Source organism: Corythoichthys intestinalis, chromosome 3 (genome assembly GCF_030265065.1).
Source record: "Corythoichthys intestinalis isolate RoL2023-P3 chromosome 3, ASM3026506v1, whole genome shotgun sequence".
In the NCBI taxonomy this organism is placed as follows: domain Eukaryota; kingdom Metazoa; phylum Chordata; class Actinopteri; order Syngnathiformes; family Syngnathidae; genus Corythoichthys; species Corythoichthys intestinalis.
In genome coordinates, this window is record NC_080397.1 from 56447359 (window position 1) to 56463026 (window position 15668).

Here is a 15668-nt window from a genome sequence, read left to right on the forward strand (position 1 = left end):
GATTTTTAATTGTATTTTTGTGCATTGAAATATAGAGGGGAAAATATATTTATATACTTTAGCAGTACCTTTCTGCACCAGCAAAAAAAAAACTTTTAAATTAAATGCTTTTTTTCCCCCACTTACCTTTTTCTTTGTTGTTTTTGATTACTCAGCAAGTGCATGGAATCAGATCAACTGATGTAAAGAAAGATTCAGTCAAGCAGAAGACTTTTATTTCAAAATTATAAAAATCCCATCCTTGCTCCATTGTAGGAGGAACTTTTTTTTTCTTAAATTGAGGTCCACCCTGAAGACTGCACATTAATGTCTCTAATTCAGATGGACAGAACAAGTGTGGATAATATAACCGGGGGAGAAAATTGAACCAAGAAATTATTTTCTTGAAAAAGTACAGGGTACCCTTGGAGGCCACAAACCTTTGTTCCCTGAGTTAGTATTCAAACAAATTAGCATCATCATGGATATCATCTGTATTGTGTTAAAACAATACTTAAATCTGCAAGCAAGCGTTAATACAGAATCAAGGGGATTAAGGATTTTGTGCAATCTAGCAAGAAAGCCAACAATAAGAGGTATTTTTTAATCTTTAAATGTTTAGTACAAATTAAAGCTGCGTGTTTCTCTTTCACTCACAAGCCAAAGCGATAGGTGCATTTGCACAGTCAAATGAGATCCATAATAATATTCGATCCAGCTCTTGTGATGAATCTCATTAGATTATACAGGTGTACCTAATGAAGTTTCAGTGAAGGTTCTATACAGAAAACTCAAGCATTTACCATGTAGATACGTAAGAAGGATACCAACCATTCCATTATTTAGAAATCACCCCAAATATAAGTTCTATTTAGTTACAGTGCATTCAGGATTATAGCTATTTACAATATTATTCATACAAAACACCGTTGGCCATCCATGGCTTGCTATGAACAAATTGTACACGTAGATGACATCTTGCAGCCAAATCCGTAATTGTTTGAAAGGAGACAGTTTGGGTCATGCTGACTCTGCATTCTCATGTTTCATCGTCAAAGTCCTCAGACAAGGGATAGCTGCCTTTTGTCTCAGCACCGTTTAGTGTCTGTGTCCACAATTCCAGTGCACACCTGCTGAGCGTGTGCAGTAGAAACATGATGTTATTGGGAGCCCTTGTCAATCAACCAGGAAATATCTCCAGTCCTGTATCGAACAATCAGCAGAGACACATGCCATGTAGTTGATAAATGTTGGCCATGCCATGATTACTTGTTCATATTTGCCAAGAAGATTCTAATTTTTTTAGGGCTGCAGCTATCGAATATTTTAGTAACCAAGTAATCGACTGAAAATTCTATCGATTAATCGAGTAATCGGATAAAACATTTTTTTAGGTGAAGAGCAATTATAAATATGCATGAGAAAACAAGACATTTCATCTAATCTTGAACCATTTTCAGTCAATCAATGTCTTTATTTTCGATTTATATTGTTGAAAACAGCCAACAATTGCATCTCAGATGTAACTAGAATTTAAAAAAAAGACTTATTCACTGCTTTCACTCAAAAAACCTTTAGATCTTATTAAAAAATATATACACACACCTAAAAATGCTGTTACGCTTGATAACACACATCTCTTAAAAGTTAGGATTTTTTCCCCACGTGTTTCAATTGAATTTCTATTTGTGTCAAGCCATTTTAAAGTTCTAGTTAAGTTTTAAGTTAGTCTAAACTGTAAGTCCTGATAGGATTTTGAGTTTTTGCAGTGTTCAAAATGCATTGGAGCACATTAAGGACCAGTGCTACTTGGTGTTTTATCCAGCAATGACTACTGAGCTAAAATTGATAGTTAGCATTATTGAGTTTTTATTTTACACCTTCATCACTCCACAACGCTATGTTATGTCAAAGCCTGTATGTAAGACACGTTAGCCACGCATCGACAGTGGTCATAATTAATAGAAACCTAGCCCTCCGCAGGGCTAACGTTACTTGAGCTAGTGACAGTGACGTTAATCTTATTTATTAGAGCTTAGCGCTCTACTGCTTTAAGATGGCGGCTATTTACTTAACGCTGCCCAGACGTGGCCGAGTCGGTCATTAAGCATCTAGTTCAACATACACGTTAGCCACGCATCGTCAGTGGTCATAATTAATAGAAACCTAGCCCTCCGCAGGGCTAACATTACGTGAGCTACTGACAGTAACGTTAATCTTATTTATTAGCGTTTAGCGCTCTTTATTAGCGCTTAGCGCTCTACTGCTTTAACATGGCGGCTGTTTACTAATGCTGCCCAGACGTGGCCGAGTCTGTCATTTCTCATCTAGTTCAACATACATGTGATCTCTATGAGACTCATCAGACGCTACCTGCTATCAACATAGCATCGTGCGGGCTAGAATTTAGCAACGTCGCCGTCATTTGTAGTGGCTGTCGGCTGATGTAAGTTTTTTTATTTTATTTTATTATTTTTTTTTTTTGCTTCTTCCTCTACGCACGTGACATCAGCGCGTTGTCCCGCATTAAAAGTAGTCCGAGCAAAACATGATGCTTAGAGCTGTCAAAATAAACGATTACTCGAGGTGAATAAAATTACTCGGATCAGTTTTTAAACTCGAGTTACTCGAGTTGCTCGAGTTTTCGTTTCAGCTCTAAAATTTTTATGAGTGCTCATAGACTTCGCTATCAGTTGACGGGACATGGGGATCGGGGCCGAACCGTAGGAGGCCTATTTTCAAAAACTTAAAATTCAAATATTTTCAATGCCAAAGCCGCTAGCGACCTAAGACCAAAACAGGCACCTCCCTTAGGCATATACAGTCCCTGACAAAAATCTTGTCGCTTATCTTATAAATGGCTCATATGAAAGCAAAGACCCTCCCAAATGATGTTGAATGTACAAAAATATGTTTGTTTCACTGAAAAAAGATTGATCATTTAATGAAGACCTAAAGGTCAAATTTTGGCAAGACAAAAGTTTTGTCGCCTACAGAAAATAGTGTGAAAATTAGGGCTGTCAAACGATTAAAAATTTTAATCGAGTTAATTACAGCTTAAAAATTAATTAATCGCAATTAATCGCAATTCAAACCATCTATAAAATATGCCATATTTTTCTGTAAATTATTGTTGGAATGGAAAGATAAGACACAAGATGGATATATACATTCAACATACGGTACATAAGGACTGTATTTGTTTATTATACATTAACATTAACATTATTAACATTGTGTTAAAGCGATCCATGGATATAAAGAAATTTTATATTAAAACCCCTCTTAATGTTTTCTTTTTAATGAAATTTGTAAAATTTTCAATCAAAAAATAAACTAGTAGCCCGCCATTGTTGATGTCAATAATTACTTACACAATGCTCATGGGTGCTGAAGCCTATAAAATCAGTCGCACCCAAGCGCCAGCAGAGGGCGGCAAAACTCCATAAAAGACAATTAACAAGTGAGCGTTTCACTGTACCGTCATTTAAATCTGTCTGAGCGGGGCATCTGCGTTAATTGCGTCAAATATTTAACGTGATCAATTGAAAAATGAATAAACGCTCGTTAACGCGATAATTTTGACAGCCCTAGTGAAAATTGAACAAAAATGTACTTCAAATACAAAAATATGTTACATAACATAAGTGGATTAAGTAGTGGTGCTGTGAGATCCAAATTTAATATTTTGTATGACTTCCATGGGCTTGAAGGACTGCATCCATGCGGTTCGGCAAAGATTAATACAATTTATTGATGAAGTAATCAGGAACATCAAAGAAAGCAGTCTTGCATGCCTCCCAGAGTTCATCAACATTCTTGGGTTTCGTCTTCCATGCTTCCTCTTTCATCCTGTTCATGTCTGGTGACTGGGCTGGCCAGTCCTGGCGGATCTTGATTTCTTTGCTTTGAGGAACTTTGAGGTAGAGATTGAAGTATGCGATGGAGCACCATCCTGCTATAGAATTTGTCCCTTTTTATGCTTAGGAATGTAAGAGGCAGCTAAGATTTGTTGATATTTCAGACAATTTATGTTCCCTTCCACCCTGCAGATCTCTCGAACACATGTAACCCCGGACCATGATTTTGCCACCACCAAACTTTTCTGAGTGAATCTCTGATCCATGCGGGCTCCAGTATGTCTCCTGCAATATTTGCGTTGACCGGTGTAAATCAATGGAAGATTCATCTGAAAAATCCACCTTATGCCACTTTTCCAGCGTCCATCCTTTTGACAGGCTGTGGGCCTTGGCAAATGCCACGTTTTTTTAATGGTCTGCACCCTGAGCGATCTTAGCTGCCTCTTACATTCCTAACCATAAAAAGGGACACATTCTGCGGCAGGAGGATGGTGCTCCATTACATACTTCAATCTCTACCTCAAAGTTCCTCAAGGCAAAGAAGATCAAGATCCTCCAGGACTGGCCAGCCTAGTCACCAGACATGAACATTATTGAGCATGTCTGGGGTAGGATGAAAGAGGAAGCATGGAAGACGAAACCCAAGAATTTTGATGAACTCTGGGAGGCATGCAAGACTGCTTTCTTTGACGTTCCTGATGACTTCATCAGTAAATTGTATGAATCCTTGCCGAAGCCCATGGAAGTCATACAAAATATTAAATTTGGATCTCACAGCACCGCTACTCAATTCGCTTATGTTAAGTAACATTTTTTGTATTTGAAGTACATTTTTTGTTCAATTTTCACACTACTTTCTGTAGGCGACAAAACTTTTGTCTTGCCAAAATTTGACCTTTATGTCTTCATTAAGTGATAAATCTTTTTTCAGTAAAACATACAGTACTGTGCAAAAGTTTTAGGCATGTGTGAAAAAATGATGTAAACTAAGAATGCTTTCAAAAATATCAACAATGATTGTTTATTTTTATCAATTTACAAAATGCAAAGTGAGTGAACAAAAGAAAAATCTAAATCAAATCAATATTTGGAGTTACTACCCTTTGCCTTCAAACCAGCATCAATTCTTATAGGTACACTTGCACAGAGTCAGGGATTTTGTAGGATTATAGTCAGGTGTATGATCAACCAATTATACCAAACAGGTGCTAATGATTATCAATGTCACATGTAGGTTGAAACACAGTCATTAACTGAAACAGAAACAGCTGTGTAGGAGGCTTAAAACTGGGTGAGGAACAACCCAACTCAGACAAATCTCAACTCAAGACAGTATCATGTCACAGTTTGTACACCATGGCAAGACTGAGCACAGCAACAAGACACAAGGTAGTTATACTGCATCAGCAAGGTCTCTCCCAGACAAAGATTTCAAAGCAGACTGGGATTTCAAGATGTGCTGTTCAAGCTCTTTTGAAGAAGCACAAAGAAACGGGCAACGCTGAGGATCGTAGACGCAGTGGTCGGCCAAGGAAACTTGATGAAAAAGATGAAAAACACCTCAAGCCTATTTCCCTTCGAAATCGGAAGTTGACCAGCAGTGCCATCAGCTCAGAACTGGCAGAAACCAGTGGGACCCAGGTACACCCATCTACTGTACGGAGAAGTCTGGCCAGAAGTGGTCTTCATGGAAGAGTTGCAGCCAAAAAGCCATACCTCCGACATGGAAACAAGGCCAAGCGACTCGACTATGCACGAAAACATAGGAACTGGGGTGCAGAAAAATGGCAGCAGGTGCTGTGCACTAGGGCTGTCCCAAACGACAAATTTTCTCCCGATGAGTCAGCCGACTATTTTTACGATTAGTCGACTAATCTTATAATTAATTTTTTTTTTTTTTTTTTTTTTTTACTAATTTAGCAATGAATTTATTTTTTTTACGCTTATCAATTCACAAAAACATTTTGTAACACTTAAATTCTTTATTAAAGTACAAATAAACAGATAAATAACAATAATAAATCACAATAAACAATGAGTTCAAATACTGATAGAATTAACTTGTGCAAAAGAATGGAATGTAAACAGATTCAGAACACTGACTTCACCTTTCCAACATGATTCAAAACAATTCTTAAAAAATACCTAGCATCAATATTCTAGTATACTGTAGTACTATATATAATAGTATTATAATAATTATTCATTGCCAATCAGAATTTTCATAAAGGGTGTCATTTAAAAGGTATTCTTAATGCAGAATCTGAAGTATGTGGGATTAACTCTAGAAATCGTTATTTATATTATATGACGAACATGACATGCTTTTATTTTGAAATATTCGCCGGAAGTACGTTCGCTAAACCGCTAATTTAAGCTTTACACTCCGCAAAAAAAAGCACCATGTCATTGCATGTGGTGTCAGTAATAGATTTGTTTTCCTTTTGCAAAATGCTGTTAACCAGCCATTTTTCATGTTTGAAGTGTCACCTTCTAACTGCAAGTTTTGGAGAAGGCTGCCTGTTTTATAGAGAACACCGGCTAAAGTAGGTTGTCTTTTTTCCCCATTCACCTCAATGTAGCAATGCTAACGTATATAGTGTTTAATATAGATGTGTTTTCTTATTTTGAAAGTCTGAACTTTAATTCTACAGCGTGTTGATGAGAGAAAAGAACTTGGAGTCTCATATGCCATCAGCACGCACGTGCGCACGCAGCAATAAAACGCAACCGTGAAAATGACCGCCCTCATTTTTATTTACCATGCGATAAACTGACTCATTGCATATCGCGACAGGTTTAGCAACTTCAATAAAACATGTCATTTGGTAGTTAGATGGACTTACAATCTCCTGTCATTATCATTCACGGCCAACGTGCAGCCAAGCTTGGCATTGAAGAGACAGGACACAACAGTGTACCCTCCTTTGTTTCTTTAAAAATAAGTCAATGTTTTGGACTCTGGTGCGCTTTTTTTTTTTGGCTTTGTGCTGCTTTTCCAAGCGTCCGACATTCTGAACTTTCCACGCATATATTTTTTTAACCCTTCATTAACCGTCGACGGGATGTTGTGCTCGTCGACGGATTTACGTCATCGATGACGTCGACTATGTCGACTAGTCGGGACAGCTCTACTCTGCACTGATGAGTCAAAATTTGAAATAATTGGCTGTAGCAGAAGGCAGTTTGTTCGCCGAAGGGCTGGAGAGCGGTACAATAATGAGTGTCTGCAGGAAACAGTGAAGCATGGTGGAGGTTCCTTGCAAGTTTGGGGCTGCATTTCTGCAAATGGAGTTGGAGATTTGGTCAGGATTAATGGTGTCCTCAATGCTGAGAAATACAGGCAGATACTTATCCATCATGCAATACCATCAGGGAGGTGTATGATTGGCCCCAAATTTATTCTGCAGCATGACAACGACCCCAAACATACAGCCAATGTCATTAAGAACTATCTTCAGCGTAAAGAAGAACAAGAAGTCCTGGAAGTGATGGTATGGCCCCCACAGGGCCCTGATCTCAACATCATCGAGTCTGTCTGGGATTTCATGAAGAGAACGAAGCATTTGAGGAAGCCTACATCCACAGAAGATCTGTGGTTAGTTCTCCAAGATGTTTGGAACAACCTACCAGCCGAGTTCCTTCAAAAACTGTGTGCAAGTGTACCTAGAAGAATTGATGCTGTTTTGAAGGCAAAGGGTGGTCACACCAAATATTGATTTGATTTAGATTTCTCTTCTGTTCATTCACTGCATTTTGTTAATTGATGAAAATAAACGATTAACACTTCCATTTTTGAAAGCATTCTTAGTTTACAGCATTTTTTCCACACCTGCCTAAAACTTTTGCACAGTACTGTATATTTTTGTACATTCAACATATTTGGGGGGGGTGGGGGGTCTTGGCTTTCATATGAGCCATTTCTGAAACCAACTAAATAATTAAAAGTCAGATTATTAGCAATTGTTTCTACAAAATGGATAAGCAACAAGACTTTTGTCAGGGACTGTATGAGTCCATGAGCAGCGACATCAAAAATTCGAAGTCGTTCCCTAAAAAAATCTCGATTAATTATCTTTTTATAAAAGTGTAACAAAACTTAAAATGGCTATAAAATTTTACGCTAGATGCACAAAAATCACCAAATGCAGAGATAATCACCTATATTTTCAGGATCAATAGCAATATGAAACATATCGTATAAGTTTCTGACCAAAATAGCAACTTATTTTGTATTTATTTATTTAGTTTTCACCAGCTAATAAAATGGGGAGGGTTTGCAGTAGTGCTGCAACGATTAATCGATGCACTCGAGTACTCGATTAGAAATTAAAAATTTTGCTGCTTTGAGCATTCGTTTAATTAAAGTGGCTTTGTAATGGTTTGTTTTAAAAGTGTTTGCATTTAGTTTTATTGATTTGGGTAGATATACAGTACTGGGCAAAAGTTTTAGGCAAGACACCTGCCTAAAACTTTTGCACAGTACTGTATATATATTTTTTTAATTATTAAATTTATTAGGATCATGGAAGCTTCCACTTGGGGAAAATATATACATACAGTATATCCTGTATATACATAATATAATAAAAATATACAGTACTGTGCTTCCCTCTAATCTGCCTCATTTCACCTGGCTGAATCCAGCTGCTCCCTGTTAAGACCAACATAAGTTTTTGTTTGAGCTAATGTTTTTAATGCATTTGTAATTTAGTTTAAAGGTATATTTAGCCTTTATTTGTGAGAACATGTGTTTGAATTATTTGTTGAGAGCATTGTAAAAAAAAAAAAAAGAAAAAAAAAACGTTGGCATTTTATAGCACTTAAGCTTGCGGACTTTTGTTATGTAAGTTAGCCAAATGTTCTTTTGTTGGACAAATATCCTCATTCATTCACTTTTTTATACCGTTTGAGGCCCAGGTCAGTTATTTTAATTTTTTATGTTCCTTATCCGATTACTCGATTATTCGAACTAACTAGTTCATCGATTAATCGACTACTAAAATAATCAACAGCTGCAGCCCTAGTTTGCAGTGATTCGCTGCCAACACTCCCAGTAAAAATAGATTGCACGTCTTGCACTGTCAATGGCAGCCAATAAGTAAATGACTACCCTATGAAGGGTTAACAAATATTGACTAAAGTAACTTACAACATTAGCCATGCAATGAAAGTCACGAGCATCTGTGTGCTTTTGTGTCACATTTTTAAAAACGTTTCCCTTCAATGTAAAATGTGTGAGAACAACATAAAGACTATTATAATCACTACCAGGTTTAAGGCTCGGATGGCGACTTACTCCACGTCTCGTTTCTTAATCGTCTTTCCGGATCCTAAGACCTCAGCCACTCGTGACACAATGGGATCATAGTTCATGCTGGCCACAGCAACGACCTCCTCACCCCTTTGAATAAAGCCGTTAAGGTCAAGGAAACAATCGGTCAATTCAAACCTTTCATGTTTCTGATTTACATTACAGTATATTGTATGTTGCTCACTCGCCTGGTGTAAAACGCGACATATCTCAGCTCATCGAGATCGCCTTGAATGATGACATCATCAAAACCGTCTCCATAACCTGGACGAAAACATGCTATTATAAGCACTTTTTGGGGGTGTAAAATCATCTCAACTCTTTCCAGTTTGGGGAAGGGGGGTCTTGCACATTAAACATACCTGCGTAGCGTATGGTCTTTCCAAACATGGCTGACCAGAAATAAGGCACTGTTTTCATCTCAGTGACTCTGCCCACCATGCTGAGCGCTGCTACTCTTCCTGCATTGAGTCAGGAAGAATCAAGCATTAAAGCACGATTTATGGTAAAATATCAACTGATTGTTGCACCAAGATAAAACAGTCATGACACACTTACCATGCACGTGAGCCATTTGCCAGTGTGGGATGTTGACCTTCTTATTGTTGCGTGGCGGGAAAGGAAAGGTCACCACATCTCCCCCAGCGAAGACCCCATCGACATTTGTCTGCATCATCTCAGAGATAGGAACAATACGTGTACAGTACATAGTGTATGACCTTCAAATCATAGTAATGCTAGGGCTGGGCAGTCTGGCCCAACAATAAATAATGATTTTTAAATGTTTTCTTTTTTTAAAGCTGGTAGTCTTTACAATGAAAATGTTCCTGAAGGCATTTGTATGTCTGATTATTAGTTGTTTTGAGCGGTATTTAAGGCAGTACTTCACAAATAATGGCAACATACAGTTTTTTGCTGTACTAGTATAAAGTGTAATTGCACATCCACTCGATGGGTGGCAGTGGCGCTCTTGTTTTCAGAGTGCAGTATTTTTGAACCAAACAAGAGCACACAGCAAAGAGCACTGGAGATCTGAGGAGCTAAGATAAGTAAATATGATGAAGCGTATGTAACTTTTGGCTTTGACTTTTAATACAGTGAGAGACGAGGAAGAAAACAGTCTGTTTCATGTGGAGGGGGGCGCAACAGAAAATAACTGAAGAGCACTGACTTAAGACGTATCAGTGCTAATTTTCGTGAATGGCGTCTTTCATTGTGCGATATTAGTCTTTAGCTAGCAGGTGTTTGAAAAAAGCTGTATTTTGTATTTCAATTGACAGTATATGTAATTTCCTTTGTTATGTGTGTTACAGTTTACCTCAACTGGAGTATAACAAACTAGTTCAAAACCAGTAACCTTTGACTCTTTTTGAGGTACTGTTGGCTATCTGTCAAACGATACGCAATGTGTATCTCCACCAAGTTTGGTCGGGTAAATATGTCACGGCTATGCATGTGTCGGTTTGGAAATACTATCTAAAATATAACGGCAATTCCTACGTAAGGGTTAGGGTTAAGTGGTCAGTCTAGGAAGACAGCGAAAACGAAAAGTCTTATTTTGTGTGTGGCAAAATTAAATTTGCCATGTGGCATTTTTTTTTTTGGTACGTGGCATTTTTCTGCCATTCAAATGGAATGGAAAATTTGGACATACATAGCCATCAATGGCATAGCCTGACTTGGGTGCCAATAAGGTAATAATGGTAAGTGTATGGTCAAAAATCACAGCCACACGTTTTTCTGCCATTTAAAATGAATGGAAAATTTGGACGTGCATAACTGTCAATGGCATGGACGTGCATGGCCTGCAAAAATGCCATATACCCCCCCCCCCCCCCAAAAAAAAAGCCACATACCAAAATCCATTTATATTTTGCCACATAACAAATATGCCATATGCCAAAATCAATTTTGCCATATGGCAAAAAAAAAAAAAAAAATGCCACATGCCAAAATACATTTTGCCACATGGCAAAAAAAAAAAATGCCACATGGCAAAATCAATTTTGCCACATAGCAAATACCACTTTTTGATCTCGGCCCTGCTGGAGACAGTCTAGTGTAGCAAAATACCTTGTTGACAGTGATGAAACCCTTTGAGTCCAAGTGAATTCCGCTCTGTTTCAAGAAGCTTGTTGCAGGAACACACCCTACAGGAGAGGGGAGCGGCATGCTATCATACAGGTGTAATGTTTCCCATGTCCAGCATGTTAGTTTTGTCAAGTCTTGAAGAACACTATTTGTGCAAGTAGTTGACGAGAGATGAACGTTTAATCCTGAAATCACTGTTTGTTATAGTCTGGCTGCAGTGTTGTGCACGATGGTTCATGAACACATCATAATTTTAGTCTCATTCTAGAGTTTGTGAGCAGTGTTCATAACCTTGGTCATCGTCAAGTGCTGGTGTTGTGCAGCAAAGAACATACGCTACTACTGGGGTATATGTGACATCAACTTTCTCACTAGATATCATTTAACAGAACAGTGATTTCCCGCATCCCCCAAGTTTCATTCCACTGGCTGTGTGAACCCAGAATGATCATTGGACACATAGTCCGTATACGACATTCATGAGTTCAGAATTAGAGCTTTTCTGACAAAACTGCAGATAAAGCCATAGGCTAAAAACACTATTAAAAAAAAAACAACCTTAATAGCGGAAAACTATCCAACTTGGCAACTCAAGCTGCATGTTATTTCAGCAAATATGGATGCTCTTGCTCCCAAAGTTTTTATGACAGCGAAGAACCACTCTTTTACATTCAGTTGGACTTCAAATATTATCCAAAGATAATAAATAAACAAGTTGCATCATACTTTTAACATACTTTTGCAACATGAATACGGCATAAATAAATGCTTAACAGCACGGGGAAGCGGCGGTGAGAAATACCTTTCCTTCGTGTGCGTCCATGACCGAACGTAAGTACATAATTCCTTTATTTTGGGAAATTTTTGCTGTTTTACTTTGGAGTCGCTGCATTCGCAAACGTTTGTAGAACTGCAAAGTTGCAATTTCTGATGGGGTACAAAATCTGACAGAACACTGGCCCAGTACCGACATTTAATTGAGCTTTACAAACAAGTCAGTACCGACGCAGATTTGAAATTGAATATGAAGATGAATCTGGCAGTTTCAGTATTTAAGTGGACAAAATAATTGGTTCTAATATCGATTCTGTCAATCATAGCTTGCAGCAATTATTGGGGAGATGAAAGAACTATAAAAGTTCTTTTTTTTTTTAACCATGAATTTTAGTACAAAATTTTGAATTATGAACTATGAACCGAACAGGTTATTTTAACATTTGTGAACTTTCTGCTGTGAATTGGAATGAGTTTATCACTAGTAGACGTCCAATCCGTTTGAATTGGGAGGGTGGCAGCGAATGAACCTCCCACTTCAAAGGGATTGAACGTCTATGGCCGTCAGTGGCAGCCAAATGCCAGGCAATGAGGTAATTGTGGGCCATTTAAGGTCATTTAGCTGTTGATTTTCGGTTACTTCCTGTTGATTTTGGGGTATTTTATGGGTCACTTCCGGTTTATTTTGAGTCACAGAACAGGAAGTGACCTTTGAATCACTCATATGAATAGGCAGTGACTCAAACTCAACAGGAAATGACCTGGAAAAGCCCTAAAATGAACAGCAAGTGACCTGTAAACAGTGTTGTTAATTTTACTTTTAAAAAGTAATTACAGTTACAAATTACTTCTCCCAAAAAGTAATTGCGTCAGTAACTCAGTTACCTGAATGTAAGAGTAATTAGTTACTTCGCAAAGTAACTAGTGATAATTTTCTTTTTTGTGTGTGTGTGTGTGTGTTAAAACAGGTCACACAATGTGAAGTTTAAAGGGTTTTTGGGACAATTGGCCCTAGCCCAATTCTTTACCCTCCACTTAACTAGACACAAGGGTATTGCGATAACTAGATAGTAACTTTTGCTATGTGTGGAAGTCATTTAAAGTTGTGAATCAACCGTTAAAGTTGTTAAAATTACTCCCGTTATTGCATCAGTTCCCTTCTGTCTACTTTCATCATGTGTAAGTTTTAAAACTGTTTCATCATTTAAAGATAGATTTAAGTCAAAATTTTGCCGATTTAGGAGCATTTTGGATTTAAAAAAAAAAAAAAAGTTACGTAGGTTCGCTAGGAAGGATCTCTACAACAGAGCCTTCCTTAGAGGTCTACTGCTTTAAGGTGGCAGCTGTTTACTAACGCATGTAGTCCTTAAAACATGTTGCAAATGCAGCCGTGTCTGTCATTTGCATTTGCATCTAGTTCTATAATATGTGACATCTACGGTATCACGGTAGTGGGCGTAGTTTGTAGGCTATTGGCTACAGTCAGGTATTATTGGAGCCACGTAGCATCGCGTTTGCAACGGCGTCTTCCCCACTCCTGCTCTGCTCTCTCGTCTCCGTGAGTCCGTCTCTCTCAGACTTTTTTTATTCAACCAACTTAGTAACACATAGTAACGCACGCCTTTCCCGCCTCAGTAATGGTAACGGCGTTGCCAAGATGAAAAAAGTAATTAATGGCGTACCGCAAGCAACACGTCACTTCCGCTCATTAATATTCATGACATTAGCTACTGTTGCTAAGTAGGGACAAGCCACCGTTGGTCCCTAATAGGAAATGAATGGAAATCGTGTACGAAGGAGATGTTTACAGAGCTAAACCTACCAATTCTCTCCGAAAATGATGTGCCTGGTGCCAGATTGACTGGCAAAGATGTGGAAGAACATAAAAATGTTCAGTTAAAGAGATGGCTTGAGTGTCGAAGGCTGAAAAAGACGAAAAAAACGAGCTGACCTAAGCATAGCTTTAGCTTTTTTTATCGACGCGACTGACAATGACATTCTCCTGTTCAGTGTTGTCAGTTACGCGTTAGTTCGTAACGCGTTACTGTAATCTGATTACTTTTTTCAGTAACGAGTAATCTAACGCGTTCATTTTTCTACACCAGTAATCTGATTAAAGTTAGTTTCCTTAGTGTCTCTGCGTTACTATTTTTCCATTGCCTCATAACGTATGTAGAATGAAGAATATTGTAGTCATGTACGAGGAGCATTTTGAATAGACAATGCGAAAATAAAAAGTTCCTGGTACGTGTTTCCATGAAGACCTCTTAGCTATTTCCTGTTTTGGTCTCGCGTCACACGTTGTGGGACTGAGGCGGGTGGACATTCGTGCCAACTTGCCAAGTGTTGAGACGTTGCGAGAGAATGTTGATCTGTGGATATCCATGAATGAAGGTGAGTATTTTTCCTTCATTCTGGAGGGTATCAGCAAAAGGTTGGACCCCCCTACATGCGCGGCCATTTCGTAGCTTTGCCGTAGCACCGACGGGCAGTCATTGCTCCAAGTTGGCAAGCTTTATTTACATCATATGCGTGTTGCACATTTATGCCGCGAGGTGATGTGTTCGTTTAGCATCTGTGGGATGTGCTGTAAGTCCGATTGAGTGTAAAGTGCTTAGTTGCCGCCACGTTTTGTGGCCAAATTGACCGCGTGTGTGTTGAGAGGAGTACTTCCGGGTTGTTAATGTGCACGGCTGCACGCGCATCCGCGCTCGCCACCACCTTTGTGTTTATTGCACTGTACAATCCACTTGTGTGTTGTTGATTATTGTGCCGTCAGTTCGCATTGTTTTACATTGGCACTGATACGCTGTTAACCATAACCCGAAATTCAGAAGTTTTGACATAAGGCTTAATCTTTAGTTAGCAGGGTTTAATTGGTCGGTGGAGTTGATTTCAACAAATTCCTAGCAGTTTGTCAGATATTTGTTAGTTTCAGGGCTCCGGAGTGGCTAAGCTAGCGCGAAATTCTGACATTCCCCTTTACATTCAATAATTGGAAAGTCAATTCAAATTTGATAACATTTTTCTGTTGTCATTCTTATGTTTTGGCGGCAAAGGGAGAAAAATGGTTAAAAAGTAACTGATAGATTACCTTTAAAGTAACTTAGTTACTTTGATAATGAGGTAATCAGTAAAGTAACTAGATTACTTTTTTGATATGTAATCAGTAATCAGTAATTAAATTACTTTTTCAAGTAATCTGTGACAAAACTTCTCCTGTTTCAACAAGCTATCCTTTACCATCAGCCCTGTCTTTCTTATGTATCCTCTGGTTGTCCTATGTCTCTTACCGTTCTTGGGGGTAATTTAGTTAGCTTTGTGTAGCAATCGCAAATGCTACTCAGTGACAGCCAACGAACACTTTTAATTTTTTCATTGATAACACCTCTTAATTCTATAATTTACTAAAGTTGTTTATATATACATATATATATAACAGAAACGGTAACAGTGGCAGTCAGATACCATTGTAATTCTTTTCAGGTCATTAATTGTCAGACAGCAGTACGGCACAACGTTACGCTAAAATAATAAGTTAAAAATATAAAAATGGCCTACCTCTTTGTCCTCTGAAAGCCAATGCCAACCCAACATAATGTTTACTGCATATGAAATGTGAATGGATTCACCGAGCTGGTGTTAAAGTC

At 38.2% G+C, this 15668-nt stretch overlaps 1 protein-coding gene across 1 annotated transcript in view; it reads right to left on the reverse strand.

The window, feature by feature from the left end:
* Positions 1-217: 217 nt before the first annotated feature.
* The window catches only part of LOC130913774 (apoptosis-inducing factor 3-like), a 92830-nt gene continuing 77379 nt past the window's right edge, over positions 218-15668 (reverse strand). Inside the window, exons 15-20 of the mRNA XM_057832619.1 lie at positions 11227-11303; positions 9712-9829; positions 9516-9614; positions 9342-9417; positions 9139-9243; positions 218-1182 (exon numbers count right to left, since the gene is read on the reverse strand). Coding sequence (XP_057688602.1) covers positions 1140-1182; positions 9139-9243; positions 9342-9417; positions 9516-9614; positions 9712-9829; positions 11227-11303 — 518 coding nt within the window. The 3' untranslated portion in view covers positions 218-1139. The remainder of the gene's footprint in view (positions 1183-9138; positions 9244-9341; positions 9418-9515; positions 9615-9711; positions 9830-11226; positions 11304-15668) is intronic.